An 18,076-nucleotide genomic window follows, 5' to 3' on the forward strand; every position below is an offset into this window, starting at 1 on the left:
GCTGGTGTGGTGGGTGCCATTGCTGGCTGGTGTGGTGGGTGCCATTGTTGGCTGGTGTGGTGGGTGTCATTGCCGGCTGGTGTGGTGGGTGCCATTTCTGGCTGGTGTGGTGGGTGTCATTTCTGACTGGTGTGGTGGGTGTTGACTCTTTGCCTTCAAGGAGGAGCTGAACCGGTTCCTGACTGGGGCAGAGATCACATCATATAGAAGGTAAGTGTCTTTATCAGTAACACTCGGTCCATGTGATCTCCTGGACTGATTTTGATCGTCTGAGGGGGTTGAAGAGGAATTTTCCAGATTATTTTTTCCCTTATTGGCCCTGGGTTCTTTCTCTGTTTTTTTGTCTCTCCCAGGGGATCAGATGGCTGGGTGGGTGGCCGGAGGCAGGGGGGGGTGGGGGTAGAATGGGACGGGGAGGGGAGATGGGGAGAAGTCTCTAGTCATGATGCTCCAGCCATCATGAGGTGTGAGGCATGCTTGATAGATAGACCAGCAGGTCTTTTCCTGCCCTTCAATTTCATATGTTCATATGTTGGTATGTTCATATGTTCATATGTTCATATGTTGGTATGTTTGTGCAGGCCCTTTCCATCCAATTAGGCAGGGCCCCGTTCAGCACGAGCCAGCCTGATAGAACAGGCTCAGACCCCCCGAGAGACCCCTCCCCCACCCCGAGGGCTGTCACTGTCCAAATTGGCTTGGAAATGTCGAAAAATGTCGGAAATGTTGAAGCCGGCAAAAATTCAAAGGTTCACAGTATTTTTGGAACGATTTCCCTCAGCTGCTCTCTTACTCCACTCACCCTTGGGCTCCATCACTCAGGCCTTTCAAAATAACAAAACCAAGTCCCAGGTTAATGAACCGTGTTGGAATTTTGGAACTGGCCCAAAAACAGCGATGTCCCAAATTCTCCCCCGTGGGGTTTAGATGATCCTGAAAGATTCACTAATGGTCCCCGGCTCCAACCGATTACAACATTCAGCAATAAAACAGGGGGGGAGGGGGTTACTTAACCTGCCTGAAAGACGCCCAGATCCCCCACCCTGACCAATTTTTCACCTGCTCTTCTCGAACAGGCTGCAAAGGCCCCGCCTGCAGCCCACGGGGTCCTAATCGGCACGTGATGATCAGCAGGTCCCGTGACACCAATCGGACCCTGGCCCCATTTGGACTCAGGCCTGAGTGGGGGGAGACGCTCCCACTCTCCGGCCAGGCTGAAGAGGATCAGGACGTGAAGGGGTCCCCTCTTTGGTAACTTTCCTTTGTGGGAGCCAGGAGGAGCAGGACCGGTTCTCCTGGGCCCCGTAAGGAACGCTACGGCCTCCCCTGCCTTGGGCTTCATCCCCCCACCCCCACCATTCCCTTCTGCGAGACCTTCCCAGAATCCCCTTCCCTAAACCGACCCGTGTAAAACCCCCAATTTTCCACTTCCTGCCCGCTCTGGAGGAGACCCTCTCTGATGTGACAAGGGGGCAAAACCGCGAAGGGAACGGGGGAACCGGTGAAGGGAACGGGGGAACCGGTGAAGGGAACGGGGGAACCGGTGAAGGGAACGGGGGAACCGGTGAAGGGAACGGGGGAACCGGTGAAGGGAACGGGGGAACCGGTGAAGGGAACGGGGGAACCGGTGAAGGGAACGGGGGAACCGGTGAAGAGAACGGGGGAACCGGTGAAGAGAACGGGGGAACCGGTGAACGGAACGGGGGAACACGTGGAGTGAACGGTGAACATGTGAAGTGAACGGTGAGCACGTGGAGTGAATGGTGAACACGTGGAGTGAACGGTGAACACGTGGAGTGAACGGTGAACATGTGAAGTGAACGGTGAACACGTGGAGTGAACGGTGAACATGTGAAGTGAACGGTGAACACGTGGAGTGAACGGTGAACATGTGAATTGAACGGTGAACATGTGAAGTGGACGGTGAACATGTGGAGTGAACGGTGAACACGTGGAGGGAACGGTGAACACGTGAAGTGAACGGTGAACACGTGGAGTGAACGGTGAACACATGAAGTGAACGGTGAGCACGTGGAGTGAACGGTGAACACGTGGAGTGAACGGTGAACACGTGAAGTGAACGGTGAACATGTGGAGGGAACGGTGAACACGTGGAGTGAACGGTGAACATGTGAATTGAACGGTGAACACGTGAAGTGAACGGTGAACACGTGAAGTGAACGGTGAACATGTGGAGGGAACGGTGAACACGTGGAGTGAACGGTGAACATGTGGAGGGAACGGTGAACACGTGGAGTGAACGGTGAACATGTGGAGTGAACGGTGAACACGTGAAGTGAACGGTGAACACGTGAAGTGAACGGTGAACACATGAAGTGAACGGTGAACATGTGGAGTGAACGGTGAACATGTGGAGGGAACGGTGAACACGTGGAGTGAACGGTGAACACGTGGAGTGAACGGTGAACATGTGAATTGAACGGTGAACACGTGAAGTGAACGGTGAACACGTGAAGTGAACGGTGAACATGTGGAGGGAACGGTGAACATGTGGAGTGAACGGTGAACATGTGGAGTGAACGGTGAACATGTGAATTGAACGGTGAACACGTGAAGTGAACGGTGAACATGTGAATTGAACGGTGAACACGTGAAGTGAACGGTGAACACGTGGAGTGAACGGTGAACATGTGGAGGGAACGGTGAACACGTGGAGTGAACGGTGAACATGTGGAGGGAACGGTGAACATGTGAAGTGAATGCGTTCCTCGCCTCCTTGTCCAGTAGCTGGTGCAATCTCTGCCACACTTGCAGGTAGAATTTGAAGAAGAAACTGATGGTCAGTGTCCTCCGGAACTCCACGCTCCCCCCGGGAGCAGAGCCGGGGAGGGGAATCTCATCCAGCAGCAGCTTGCAGGCCTGACTCAGCAGCTCTTCTCCCCAGGATCTGTTTGAGGAAGGAGCAGGTTACAGATTACTCGCTCAGCACCCGGGCGACTGTGACACTTACAGATAAATAGCGACCAACCTACAGCTGAGCTACAGAAGGATCTTTGTGTGGACACGTACTGCAGCAACTCGCCAAGGCTTCTTCGACAGCACCTCTCAAACCCACGACCTCTACCCCCTAGAAGGACAAGGGCAGCAGGTACATGGGAACAACACCTGCACGTTCCCCTCCAAGTCACACACCATCCTGACTTGGAAATATATCGCCGTTCCTTCATCGTCTCTGGGTCAAAATCCTGGAACTCCCTTCCTAACAGCACTGTGGGAGAACCGTCACCACACGGACTGCAGCGGTTCAAGAAGGCAGCTCACCACCACCTTCTCAAGGGCAATTAGGGATGGGTAATAAATGCCGGCCTCGCCAGCGACGCCCACATCCCTAGAATGAGTATATTTAAAAAATGAACCGTACACACAGTCAGCCGTGAAGTGCGAGGTTTTGAAATTCCCAGGTGTCACATTTTGCCAGGTTTTTTTTACTTTTTTTACCACTGAGAGGATTTGGGTGAAGAGTCTCTTTTAATGTTAGGGGGTTTTTTTGCAAAGAGTATTCGAGCTCGTTTAAAAAGGCTGGACGAAAGCTGGTTAATAAACTAATTGTAATGTGTCTCCCCGAAGGCTGTGAACAATGAGGAATGTGTTAGCTTGTCTCGGTAATCGGAATAAACACCTCACACCCAATGGGGTGGGTTTTGACCACTTGGGCGCCCATTTAAATTTGACGGGGTGATCTGAGGGGCATGAAACAGGCCTCCCGATGCAGCTCACTGGACTGGGGTCTCATGATTGGGCTGGGGTGGTCGCCACAAGGTAAGTTGGTGGGAGTGGGATGTGGGGAGGGGCGTGATCACGGAGGGTGGGGGTCCAGGGGTGGCAGTAATCCAGATTATTTTAGTGGGCTCTCCCCACTCCCGCTCTCTGGTGCCCATAAAAATAACTCAACACTTACCTTTCCTCTTCGATCCTGGTCTTTAAATATTAGTTAAGAAGAGAGGCTCACTCGAGAATAGATTATTCAGAGGGGCCGAGGTTTAAGGAGAAGAGGAATTAATCACACAGAGTAAGGAGGGAATTGACTGACATCATTAACAGCCTCAAGAAGGGAGAAGGATCTTCTTGTTCCCTGTCGGGCAGTTTATGTGTAGAATAGGCTGCCATCAAAAGTAGCCCATCCCAAATCAATTCAATCCTTTCATCAATACCTGGACAAAGGTCAGATTTAGGGTGGGGTTGAAGGATATGGAAATGAGTGGATTCAGAGCCTGCAGGGAGCTCGTGGTCTTGTGCTCCTGAGATGGTGGAGACAGGGTGAATCCTTTAGACTGAAGGTTGACTTGGTCTCCATGAGCTTTCCATGTGATCGACGACCTGAGGGGACCAGGGAAACATCTCAGAGTCTTTCACCCTCCTGGAAAGTCTATCAATCACCAATCAGCTCGCTGAGTCGGGGCTGTTTGGGGTAAATTATACGTAAGGGGCCTGAACTTGCTCGAGGACTCGATGCTGCCAGTTACACTGGCATTGTGTCTGCCGGTGCCACCCAGCATTGAGCCTATCAGGGTCGGAGGGGTAAGTACACTTCATTAGACGTGGTCTGGTGGGCACTCACGCCACTACCTGGGCATCTTGGGTACCCACTGGCCCAGACAGACAGGAAACTCGAGCACCTGCTGCTGTCTGGGGCTGAGGGGTCCCCGTTTCTCCTCCCCCTGCTCCCGGGAGCATCCTGTTGGTCCCATCCCACTTCTCTGGCCTGGAGCCCATCAGCGGGACCCACTTGTGCCCTCTGGAATAACAGGACTTCTCATCCTGCACGGCACACTGGCCTCTGCATTTACCCTGGGTCCCACTGAGGCCCGGGAAGTGGGGTGTCCCAACATAGGGAATCTCCACCCACAGCCTCGTCCCTTCTCAGGCAATGGACCATGTTTGGGGCGGGTAGACATTCCACCTCAGAGAAGAACCCCCGGAAACTATCAGCGAAGGCTGGGGCCCTGTGTATCCAGGTCCTGGCCTATTACTGAGGCCATCCACTGTGCTTCCCCCTGGAGTTACTGAAAGCTGGCACGGGTAGAGTGAAGGCCTGTCCATGTTCAGGGCCAATGTGGGTGTCAGTCTCCTACTTTCCATTAAAAGAATTCCAGGCCCGTGAGTGATAGAAGCGGTGGGCTTAATGGGACGAATGGCCTTTTCTCCTTCTGTACTGCCCTTGTGGGAGTGAGCCTTTGGCTCAGTGGTACCATTCCTGCCTCTGAGTCAGAAGGTGAAGTGTTCAAGCCCCACTCCAGACAGTCCTGGCGAGCAATAACACAGAAAATAGGAGCAGGAGCAGGAGTAGGAGCAGGCCATTCAGCCCTTCAAACCTGCTCCCCCATTCAATATGATCATGGCTGATCCTCTATCTCAGTACCATATTCCCGCTCTCTCCCCATACCCCTTGATGCCTTTTGTGTCTAGAAATCTATCTAGCTCCTTCTTAAATATATTCAGTGACTTGGCCCCCACAGCCTTCTGTGGTAGAGAATTCCACAGGTTCACCACCCTCTGAGTGAAGAAATTTCACCTCATCTCAGTCCTAAATGTCCTACCCCGTATCCTGAGACTGTGACCCCTCGTTCTGGACCCCCAGCCAGGGGAAACATCCTCCCTGAATCCAGTCTGTCGAGCCCTGTCAGAATTTTATATGTTTCAATGAGATCCCCTCTCATTCTTCTAAACTCGAGTGAATACAGGCCGAGTCGACCCAATCTCTCCTCGTACAACAGTCCTGCCATCCCAGGGATCAGTCTGGTGAACCTTCGCTGCACTCTCTCTATGGCAAGTATATCCTTTCTTAGGTAAGGAGACCAAAACTGCACACAATACTCCAGGTGTGGTCTCACCAAGGCCCTGTATAACTGCAGTAAGACATCCTTGCTCCTGTACTCAAATCCTCTTGCAATGAAGGCCAACATACCATTTGCCTTCCGAACTGCTTGCTGCACCTGCATGTTTACTTTCAGTGACTGGTGTACAAGGACACCCAGGTCCCTTTGTACATCAACATTCCCCAATCTATCACTATTTAAATAATACTCTGCCTTTCTGTTTTTCCTTCCGAAGTGGATAACTTCACATTTATCCACGTTATACTGCATCTGCCATGTATTTGCCCACTCACTCAACTTGTCTAAATCGCCTTGAAGCCTCTTTGCATCCTCCTCACAACTCACAATCCCACCTAGTTTTGTGTCGTCAGCAAACTTGGAAATATTACATTTGGTTCCCTCATCCAAATCATTGATATATATTGTGAATAGCTGGGGCCCAAGCACTGATCCCTGCGGTACCCCACTAGTCACTGCCTGCCACCCCGAAAAAGACCCATTTATTCCTACCCTTTGTTTCCTGTCTGTTAATCAATTTTCAATCCATGCCAGTATATTACCCCCAATCCCATGTGCTTTAATTTTGCACACTAACCTCTTATGTGGGACTTTATCAAAGGCCTTCTACAAATCCAAATAAACCACATCCACTGGTTCTCCCTTATCTATTCTACCAGTTACATCCTCAAAAAAATCCAGTAGGTTTGTCAAACATGATTTCCCTTTCATAAATCCATGCTGACTTTGACTAATCCCGTTGATATTTTCTAAGTGTCCTGTTATCACATCCTTTATAATAGACTCTAGCATTTTCCATACTACTGATGTTAGGCTAACTGGTCTGCAGTTCCCTGTTTTCTCTCTCCCTCCTTTTTGAAATAGTGGGGTTACATTTGCCACCCTCCAATCTGCAGGAACTGTTCCATAATTTATAGAATTTTGGAAGATGACAACCAATGCATCCACTATTTCTATGTCTACCTCTTTTAGTACTCTGGGATGCAGAATATCAGGTCTTGGGGATTTATCAGCTTTCAGTCCCATTAATTTCTCCAGCACTATTTTTTTACTAATACTAATTTCCTTTAATTCCTCCTTCTCACTAGACCCTTGGTTCCCTAACATTTCTGGGAAGTTATTTGTGTCCTCTTCCATGAAGACAGAACCAAAGTATTTGTTTAATTGTTCTGCCATTTCCTTGTTCCCCATTATAAATTCTCCCGTTTCTGACTGTAAGGGACCTACATTTGTCTTCACTAATCTTTCTTTTTACATACTTGTAGAAGCTTTTACAGTCTGCTTTTATGTTCCTTGCAAGTTTACTCTCATACTCTATTTTTCCCTCTTAATCAATCTCTTGGTCCTTTTTTGCTGAATTCTAAACTGCTCCCAATCCTCAGGCTTGTTACTTTTTCTGGCAACTTTATACAACTCCTCTTTGGATCTAATACGATCCTTAATTTCTAGAATTGAAAGCGTTGACTAGAATATGGTCATTAAATACTGAATTGATGCCCAGCGTGGGGACTGGAGACCAGACTGAGTGACCTGTGGCTCAGGGGTGGTGACCCCAGCTCAAACTGAGAAGGATTGGGTTCAGGCCCCACTCCAGACAGCCCCTGAGACAGCGGCTGCTCTGAATACTGGGTTGCCCTCCAGCCGGGGGGAGGGGTACTTGTGTCCGATGGGTGCTGGTCGCCCAATGTTCGGGTCGGGGCGGGTCTTTAGTCTTGGTTGCAGCCCACCTAGCTGAGAAGGTAAAACCATGAGGAAGGCAACAGGAAACCACCTCAGCTACTCTTCCCTAGTAAGTGGTTGAAGAATCTCGGGAGTGAGACTTGAGTTAGGACCTGTCCCACGGAACAGAACACAACAGGCAGACGGACCTCCCTCCTGCTCTGTGCTTAAACAGGTGAATATTCCAGCTGTTTACAGACTCACCGGTTGATCAGCTCCTCACAGCTTCTCTTTGCACAGACAATAGTGGCGCCCACTCCTCCGAAGAACATCCTCAGTTCACTAACACTCCTCGTCTCGTCTGTGAACACCACTTGCATTCCCGAATTCACGATGGAGAAGGCATTTTCCCGGCGCGAAGCCTGTCGAAATGCCGACACAAACTGCCACTGCAACAGGGAAGGAGGATGGACAACTTCATTCATGGGGATTGGTTGTAGTTCATAGAATCATAGAATCATACAGCACAGGAGGAGGCCATTCGGCCCATCGTGTCTGTGCTGGCTCTTTGAACGAGTGATCCAGTTAGTCCCCTGCTCTTTCCCCATTGTCCTGCAAATATTTCCCCTTCGAGTATTTATCCAATTCCCTTTTGAAAGTTATTATTGAATCTGCTTCCATCGCCCTTTCAGGCCGTGAATTCCAGATCATCACAACTCTGCGCAAAAAACATTTCTTCTCATGTCGCCTCTGGCTCTTTTGCCAATTGTTTTAAATCTGTTTCCCCTGGTTACCGACCCTCCTGCCACTGGAAACAGTTTCTCCTTATTTACTCTACCAAAACCCCTCATGATTTTGAACACCTCGATCAAATCTCCCCATAACCTCTGTTCCGAGGAGAACAACCCCAGCTTCTCCAGTCTCTCCACGTAACTGAAGTCCCTCATCCCTGGCACCATTCTAGTAAATCTCCTCTGCACCCTCTCTAAGGCCTTGACATCCTTCCTAAAGTGTGGTGCCCAGAATTGGACACAATACTCCAGCTGAGGCCTGATCAGTGAAAAAGACTTGAAAGACTTGCATTTATATTGTGCTTTTCACCACCTCAGGACGTCCCAAAGCGCTTTACAGCCAATGAAGTATTTTTGAAGTTTAGTCACTGTTGTAAAGTAGGAAACGCAGCAGCCAATTTGCACACAGCAAGATCCCACAAACAGCAATGAGATAAATGAATGGACAAACTGTGTTTTAGTGATGTTGATTGAGGGATAAATATTGGCCAGGACACCAGGGAGAACTCCCCTGTTCTTCTTCGAATAGTGCCGTAAGATCTTTTACGTCCACCTGAGAGAGCAGATGGGGCCTCAGTTTAACGTCTCACCTGAAAGACGGCACCTCCGACAGTGCAGCTCTCCCTCAGTACTGCACTGAAGTGTCAGACTAGATTTTGTACTCAAGTCTCTGGGGTGGGAGCTTGGACCCACACCCTTCTCACTCAGAGGCGAGAGTGTTACCCACTGAGCCCCAGCTGACACTGCTGTGAATTATCAAGGTTACCATTTCTCCCCCCTCCCCTCTCCTTTCTGAAGGAATGGCTGTTTCTGGGCTACAGTTGCCAGTAACTCATCAAAATGGTCAATCTTTATGAGTGAGTGTCCATTGAGTGTCGGCTTGTTATTCAACTTGGGGAGGGGGGAATAGTTTTGTCTGATTACGCTCCTGTGAAGTGTGTTGGGCTGTTTTACTACATTAAAGGCATTATATAAATGCAAGTTGTTGTTGTCAGTGGCCTTGCTCCATGGGCTTTTTTAATGGAATAAAAACATCCTCCAATTTATCACTTAGTTCTAGAATTGATTGTCCCCTCTCACCCCACCAAAGGAAACAATGTGAGAACTGTCTGTCACTGAGTCTGATTCTCAGGGCTGGATCCCAGCAGATTTTCTGATCCCACCAATAATCTCCTCAGTGACCTACCTTTCTGGAATACGGTATGAATACAGACAGCAAGACCTCTTCTGGCCTCAGTGCCGTTTTTCCGAATCCAACAAAGAAATCTTCATCTAAAGGAATTTCTCTTCTTCTTCCTGTTGGAAGCAAGAAAGCAAATATTTGTAATGTTGAACAATCCCGTTCCTGATTACCTTTCCCCAATATTCCAGTGAGTATTCCTGCCGGCTGCAGCTCAGCTCAATTTGGGCACATTCTTACCCGACAACTGTTGAGTTGCTCACAAGCAACCAGGTTCAATCGATCAATTCTGGCCTGGAACTGGTTCGGAAATGGGCCTCTAAAGCAGATTCCCACCTGGTACAAACTTTCTCCCATTAGTAGACAATGAAGATAATGAAGATTATACACAGCACTGGTACACCCACACCTGGAGTACTGGGTACAATTCTGGACACTAGTACACCCACACCTGGAGTACTGGGTACAATTCTGGACACTAGTACACCCACACCTGGAGTACTGGGTACAATTCTGGGCACTGGTACACCCACACCTGGAGTACTGGTACAATTCTGGACACTAGTACACCCACACCTGGAGTACTGGTACAATTCTGGACATTAGTACACCCACACCTGGAGTACTGGGTACAATTCTGGACATTAGTACACCCACACCTGGAGTGCTGGTACAATTCTGGACACTAGTACACCCACACCTGGAGTACTGGGTACAATTCTGGACATTAGTACACCCACACCTGGAGTACTGGGTACAATTCTGGACATTAGTACACCCACACCTGGAGTACTGGTACAATTCTGAACACTAGTACACCCACACCTGGAGTACTGGGTACAATTCTGGACATTAGTACACCCACACCTGGAGTACTGGTACAATTCTGGACATTAGTACACCCACACCTGGAGTACTGGTACAATTCTGGACACTAGTACACCCACACCTGGAGTACTGGTACAATTCTGGACATTAGTGCACCCACACCTGGAGTACTGGTACAATTCTGGACACTAGTACACCCACACCTGGAGTACTGGTACAATTCTGGACATTAGTGCACCCACACCTGGAGTACTGGGTACAATTCTGGACATTAGTGCACCCACACCTGGAGTACTGGTACAATTCTGGACACTAGTACACCCACACCTGGAGTACTGGTACAATTCTGGACACTAGTACACCCACACCTGGAGTACTGGTACAATTCTGGACATTAGTACACCCACACCTGGAGTGCTGGTACAATTCTGGACACTAGTACACCCACACCTGGAGTACTGGTACAATTCTGGACATTAGTACACCCACACCTGGAGTACTGGTACAATTCTGGACACTGGTACACCCACACCTGGAGTACTGGGTACAATTCTGGACACTAGTACACCCACACCTGGAGTACTGGGTACAATTCTGGACACTAGTACACCCACACCTGGAGTACTGGGTACAATTCTGGACATTAGTACACCCACACCTGGAGTACTGGGTACAATTCTGGACATTAGTACACCCACACCTGGAGTACTGGTACAATTCTGGACACTAGTACACCCACACCTGGAGTACTGGTACAATTCTGGACATTAGTACACCCACACCTGGAGTACTGGGTACAATTCTGGACATTAGTACACCCACACCTGGAGTACTGGTACAATTCTGGACATTAGTACACCCACACCTGGAGTACTGGTACAATTCTGGACATTAGTACACCCACACCTGGAGTACTGGTACAATTCTGGACATTAGTACACCCACACCTGGAGTACTGGGTACAATTCTGGACATTAGTACACCCACACCTGGAGTACTGGTACAATTCTGGACATTAGTACACCCACACCTGGAGTACTGGTACAATTCTGGACATTAGTACACCCACACCTGGAGTACTGGGTACAATTCTGGACATTAGTGCACCCACACCTGGAGTACTGGGTACAATTCTGGACATTAGTACACCCACACCTGGAGTACTGGTACAATTCTGGACACTAGTACACCCACACCTGGAGTACTGGGTACAATTCTGGACATTAGTACACCCACACCTGGAGTACTGGGTACAATTCTGGACACTAGTACACCCACACCTGGAGTACTGGGTACAATTCTGAACATTAGTACACCCACACCTGGAGTACTGGTACAATTCTGGACATTAGTACACCCACACCTGGAGTACTGGTACAATTCTGAACATTAGTACACCCACACCTGGAGTACTGGTACAATTCTGGACACTAGTACACCCACACCTGGAGTACTGGGTACAATTCTGGACACTGGTACACCCACACCTGGAGTACTGGTACAATTCTGGACACTGGTACACCCACACCTGGAGTACTGGTACAATTCTGGACATTAGTACACCCACACCTGGAGTACTGGTACAATTCTGGACACTAGTACACCCACACCTGGAGTACTGGGTACAATTCTGGACATTAGTACACCCACACCTGGAGTACTGGTACAATTCTGGACATTAGTACACCCACACCTGGAGTACTGGGTACAATTCTGGACATTAGTACACCCACACCTGGAGTACTGGTACAATTCTGGACACTGGTACACCCACACCTGGAGTACTGGTACAATTCTGGACACTAGTACACCCACACCTGGAGTGCTGGTACAATTCTGGACATTAGTACACCCACACCTGGAGTACTGGTACAATTCTGGACACTAGTACACCCACACCTGGAGTACTGGTACAATTCTGGACACTAGTACACCCACACCTGGAGTGCTGGTACAATTCTGGACATTAGTACACCCACACCTGGAGTGCTGGTACAATTCTGAACATTAGTACACCCACACCTGGAGTGCTGGTACAATTCTGGACACTAGTACACCCACACCTGGAGTATACAGTGGTATTCCCCAGGGGTCGGTACTAGGACCACTGCTTTTTTTGAGCTCTATTAACGTCAGGAAAGAAATTCAAAATTTGCAGATGAGATAAAACTTGGAAATGCAGTGAACAGTGAGGAGGATAGTGATAGTTTTTAGGAGGATATAGACAGGCTGGTGGAATGGGCGGACACATGGCAGATGAAATTTAATGCAGAGACGTGTGAAGTGATACATTTTGGCAGGAAGAATGAGGAGAGGCGATATAAACTAAATGGTACAATTCTAAAGGGGGTGCAGGAACAGAGAGACCTGGGGGTATATGGGCACAAATCATTGATGGTGGCAGGACAGGGTGAAAAAACGGTTCAAAAAACATACAAGGCTTTATAAATAGAGGCATAGAGTACAAAAGTAAGGAAGTCATGCTAAACCTTTATAAAACACAGATTCGGCCACAACTGGAGTATTGTGTCCAGTTCTGGGCACAGCATTTTAGGAAGGATGTAAAGGCCTTAGAGAGGGTGCAGAAGAGATTTACTAGAATGGTTCCAGGGATGAGCGACTTCAGTTCCGTGGATAGACTGGGGAAGCTGGGATTGTTCTCCTTAGAGTAGAGAAGGTTAAGGGGAGATTTGATAGAAGTGTTCAAAATCATGAAGGGTTCAGATAAAGTAAATAAAGAGAAACTGTTCCCATTGGCAGAAGGGTCGAGAACTAGAGGACACAGTTTTAAGGTGATTGGCAAAAGAACCAAAGGCGAGATGAGGAAAAACATTGGTACACAGCAAGCAGCTATGATCTGGAATGCGATGCCTGACAGGGCGGTGGAAGCAGATTCAATCATGGCTTTCAAAAAGGAATTGGATAAATACCTGAAGGGCTACAGGGAAAGAGCGGGGGAGTGGGACGAAATGAATTGCTGTTACAAAGACCCGACAGGGGCTCGATGGGTCGAATGGCCTCCTTCTGTGCTGTAACCATTCTATGATTCTATGATTCTATAAAGACAAACCAGGACTCTGAACACCTACCTCTTGATGCCAGTTGGAGTGTACAGTTGGTGGCTGCTAGAATGGGGGTCAAATCAGACGTGGGGGATCCACTCACAATGTTGCCTCCAAGTGACTGAAACATCAACAGGACGAATTACAGACTGAATCAGGAACAACATGTTTCTTATCCTTTTCATGCTGTTGGTCTTCCTGTCTCATATTGGAGCTAAGCCTACAGGTATCTGTAAGGGAAAAGGAGGGGACGGTGCCAGTACTGATCAAAGATACTGATCCAGCACCGGAAAGGGATGATGTACTTGAGGGGTCAAAGACTGAATTTATTTGGTTCGAATTAAGGAACAATAAAGAAGCTATTCCACTGCTGGGTGTGTATTACAGGCCTCCAAATAGTGGGAAGGAGATAGAGGAGCAAATTTGCAGGCACATTGCAGAAAGAAGCAAGAACTTTAGAGCAGTGATAATGGGGGACTTCAATTATCCCAATATAGACTGGGATAGTAACAGTATAAAGGGAAAAGAGGGGGAGGAATTCCTGAAATGGGTACAAGAGAACTTTCTTGATCAGTATGTTTCCAGCCCAACGAAGAAGCAGTGCTGGATCTTTTTTTCTGGGGAATTAAGTGGGGCAAGTGGAGCATTTGGGAAACAGTGATCACAATATCATTCGGTTTAGAGTAGTTACGGAAAAGGACAAGGAAAAATCAAATGTGAAAATACTTAACTGGAGGAGGGCTAATTTCAGAGAGTTGTAAAGGGAACTGGCCCAGGTGGATTGGAATCAAAGATTGGCAGGTAAAACAGTAAATGAGCAATGGGAGGCCTTCAAAGAGGAATTGGTTCAGGTAAAGTCCAGACACATTGCCATGAGGTTGAACAGAAGGGAATCCAAATGTAGAGCTCCCCGGATGACTAAAGATTTAGAGATTAAAATTAAACAGAAAATGGAAGCTTATAATAAATGTTAGGCTCATAGTTCAGTAGAGAACCAGGCTGAATACAGAAAATACAGAGAACTGAAGAAAGAAATAAGAAGGGCAACGAGACTGTATGGGAATAGATTGGTGGTAACATAAATGGGAACCCAAAAGTGTTTTATAAACATATAAATAGTAAAAGGATCGTCAAAGGAAGGGTGGGGCCGATTAGAGATCAAATAAGAAATCTCCCTGTGGACTAAATGAATACTTTGCATCGGTCTTCAGTAAGGAAGAGGATGCTGCCAATGTCACACGTCAGCGCGTCTGTGGGGAACCCGGAAGTGGGCGGGTTGGAGCCGGGCTCCCGACCCGCTCCGGGATTCCCCGATTTTCGGAGCCCCCCCCGCCAGGAACGCACCCGATAGCGGGTGCTAAAATGAAGCCCATAGAGTACAAAAGCAAGGAAGTTATGCTAAACCTCTATAAAACCCTGGTTTGGCCCCAGTTGGAGTATTGTGGCCAATTCTGGGCACTACACTTTAGGAAGGATGTCAAGGCCTTGGAGAGGGTGCAGAGGAGATTTACTAACATGGTGCCAGGGATGAGGGACTTCAGTTATGTGGAGAGATGGAGAAGCTGGGGATTTTCTCCATAGAGCAGCGAAGGTTAAGGGGAGATTTGATCGAGGTGTTCAAAATCATGATGAGTTTTGACAGAGTAAATAAGGAGAAACTATTTCCACTGGCAGGAGGGTCGGTAACCAGAGGACACAGATTTAAGGTAATTGGCAAAAGAACCAGAGGGGAGATGAGGGAAAAAAATTCATGCAGCGAGATATAATGATCTGGAATTCACTGCCTGAAAGGGCGGTGGAAGCAGATTCAATAATAACTTTCAAAAGGGAATTGGATAAATACTCGAGGGGAAAAGTTTGCAGGGCTATGGGGAAAGAGCAGGAGAATGGGACTAATTGGATAGCTCTTTCAAAGAGCTGGCACAGGCACGATGGACCGAATGGCCTCCTTCTGTGTTGTGTCATTCTCTGGTTCTTTGAATCTATGACCTCTAGCCTGCTGAACGCAGACTTCTTACCACAGACTGAGGGCTTGGTGTTAACCATCACCTTCAAAGTCAATGGAAAGGACAGACCGCTGGGGGTGGATAACGGGCGGCCGATCTGCTGCCACCAGTTTACCGCCAGTCTACAGTGAAAGTTAAGATCTCCCCCCAACTCTCCCCGTCCCCCAGGGAAGGACCTTTTTCTATTTAGGTTGAGGACCCCTCCCCCGCTGGCTGAAGGGTCGAGGCCCACAGTGTAGGATCACAACAGGGGGTTAAAAAGAGTTGGAGGCAAGAATGAGGTAATTCAGGAAGTAATGGATCGTTGACACCAAGCTTGGGGTCTGGACCGCTGGAAGAGGAAGGAATGGGAAAAGGGAGGAGTTCCACAGTACAAGGTCCTGGGAAAGAATGAGTCAGAGCAGGAGACGACACGGTGGGGGGGGTCTTGTCTTTTTAATATTTGTTTCAGGATGTGGGCAGTGCCTCCGTTATATTGGCCATCTTTAGTTGCCCTGAGAAGGTTCTGACAGGCCCTACGACACAGTAAGGACGCAGGGAGGGGGAAGTGTCTGGAACCTCGGAGGAAGACGACAGGAAAGGTGAGAGACGATCTGACTGCAGTCGGATCGATGTACAGGAGGGGGTGAGGGACAGGCTCGCAGACAGCAAACATTTCCTCACACTGCATCCAGGAGCAGGGTTCATATCCTGGCCTTTACAGAATTTCAGGACCCCTTAATGGGAAGAAAAAGGTGTTGCATTAAAAAGAGCAAAGTGAGTTTCTAGGAGAAGGTCACCTTCTATTTAATTCATTAATAATTAACGTAGAATAAGTAACAACAATCCATTCCCACCCAGCCGTGCAATTCGAATTAAAGGAATATTCAGAGTTAGTTGAACCTCCCAGTTTGTTGTTTCTAATATCCCCAGATATTCAGCCCCTCCCAGCTCCCCAATACTGCCTGCGACCCTCAGGCAGGAAGTGGAGTCTTGGTTACAAATTACATTTTTCCAAGATCAGTGACAACTCTTCTCTAATGATTGGTCAGCAGATGAGGGCTTGGAACAAACTCTTCCCCCTCCTCCCCCGCCCCCCACCACCCGCGACAGTGGGATGTCCGTCTCGATGAGAATTGACGAATCAGAAGATGCCAGATTACCCCTGTCACTCCAACCTATGATCACTTGGATGGGGAGTGGGTGATTCACCCTGATTATCACTGAGAGTTTAGTCACTGGGCTCCATTTGGCAGAGTGAGCACGAACAGTTGGTGTTTAAACATCACCTTATCACATTCACAGGTTGTCCTAAGATGTTTCAGGACTCATGAATTACTTTTTGAAGTTGTTATCTAGGTAAGCACGGCAGCCAATTGGTGCACTGCAAGGTCCCACAAGCAGCAATGAGATAAATGACTGGACAATCTGTGTTTAGTGATGTTGGTTGAGGGGTAAATATTGGCCAGGATACCGGGGAGAACTCCCCTGCTCTTCTTACAATAGTATCATGGGATCTTTTACATCTTCCTGAGAGGGCAGATGGGGCCTCAGTTTGACGTCTCATCTAAAAAGATGGTACCTCCCTCAGTACTGCACTGAAGTGTCCGCCTGGATTATGTGCTCAAATCTCTGGAGTGGGATTTAAACCCACAACCTTCTGACTCCTTGCCGAGAGAGTTACCAACTGAGCCAAGCTGACTGGAAACTACTGTGAGTTGAAAACCGGCTGCATGAGCATTTATAACAAACAGCGAGGTGCTACAGGAGTATTGTCCCAGTGTCAGTCAGCCTGTTCCATGCACTTTTTCTGGGGAAAAGGAGCAGGTGGGTGAGGCAGGCGACATCTTCACAAATCTCTGCCAGTTCACAACCAAATGCCAAGAGATATGGAAACAGCCACGTGATTACATTTCACCTGTCCGGTTGCCCTCGGCATAAACCTAATGTGATGGAAGGGGTTACGTGTTCATGAGGCTGAGAGATGCCTGCTGGGATCTGAATCTCTTTCCACGTTGATTCAAACCAACTCTGTCCACTCGGCCTTAACTATGAGCTTTGACCTCAAACCCAGAAAAAGCAAATCCAATTATGGTGCCATTAATTCCATAAGCCTTAACTGGCTTTTAAAAGACTCACATGTGGAACTTTATCAAATGCCTTCTTTGAAATTCAGGTAAATTCGGTGCACATGTGTGAAATTTTCCATTACATACACCACCACTTGTACACCGTCTCTGAGTGAGAGTGACAATTAATACTGAATTAGATCGAAGATTTTCATCCCATTAGAATGGGCTGGATTTCAACGCTTGCCCCAGGAGTGAAATAACAGCACCCGACCCACGATATCACCCAAGCCCCTTGGTTAAGAGACCATTTGTTCAAAGTAACAAATTTGCTTCCTCCAAAGAGTGGTGTTGATTACCCCTGGTCGTCACTGTTTAAACTAGTTTCCACCATACTGTTAGTAACTAACTGCTCACCGCCACATTACGAATCTGTTCTCCACCCAAAAAGCGTAGCTGCTCCAGAAGTGCTCGGAAGATTTCCGTTTTCTCCGTAGTGATCTCCGCAGTGGCTTTAATCAGGATGTCCTTCACACGGGCCAGACTGCAAGCAGCACCGAGTCTTACTCCTGCCGGGTAAACAATCAGGGGGGCTGGTAAGCTTAGGAATGTCAGGAAGCATGGAATGAGGAGAGGCCATCGTCCCT

At 48.2% G+C, this 18,076-nt stretch overlaps 1 protein-coding gene across 1 annotated transcript in view; it reads right to left on the bottom strand.

Moving 5' to 3' along the window:
• Positions 1-18,076, bottom strand: part of LOC137310110 (aldehyde oxidase 1-like) — a gene marked incomplete at its 3' end in the record, with an annotated part of 84,668 nt that overhangs the window by 6,677 nt on the left and 59,915 nt on the right. The window contains exons 11-15 of the mRNA XM_067978069.1: positions 17,847-17,998; positions 13,403-13,496; positions 9,492-9,601; positions 7,779-7,963; positions 2,734-2,908 (exon numbers count right to left, since the gene is read on the bottom strand). Coding sequence (XP_067834170.1) covers positions 2,734-2,908; positions 7,779-7,963; positions 9,492-9,601; positions 13,403-13,496; positions 17,847-17,998 — 716 coding nt within the window. The remainder of the gene's footprint in view (positions 1-2,733; positions 2,909-7,778; positions 7,964-9,491; positions 9,602-13,402; positions 13,497-17,846; positions 17,999-18,076) is intronic.

This window comes from Heptranchias perlo, unplaced genomic scaffold (genome assembly GCF_035084215.1).
Source record: "Heptranchias perlo isolate sHepPer1 unplaced genomic scaffold, sHepPer1.hap1 HAP1_SCAFFOLD_218, whole genome shotgun sequence".
Classification (NCBI taxonomy): domain Eukaryota; kingdom Metazoa; phylum Chordata; class Chondrichthyes; order Hexanchiformes; family Hexanchidae; genus Heptranchias; species Heptranchias perlo.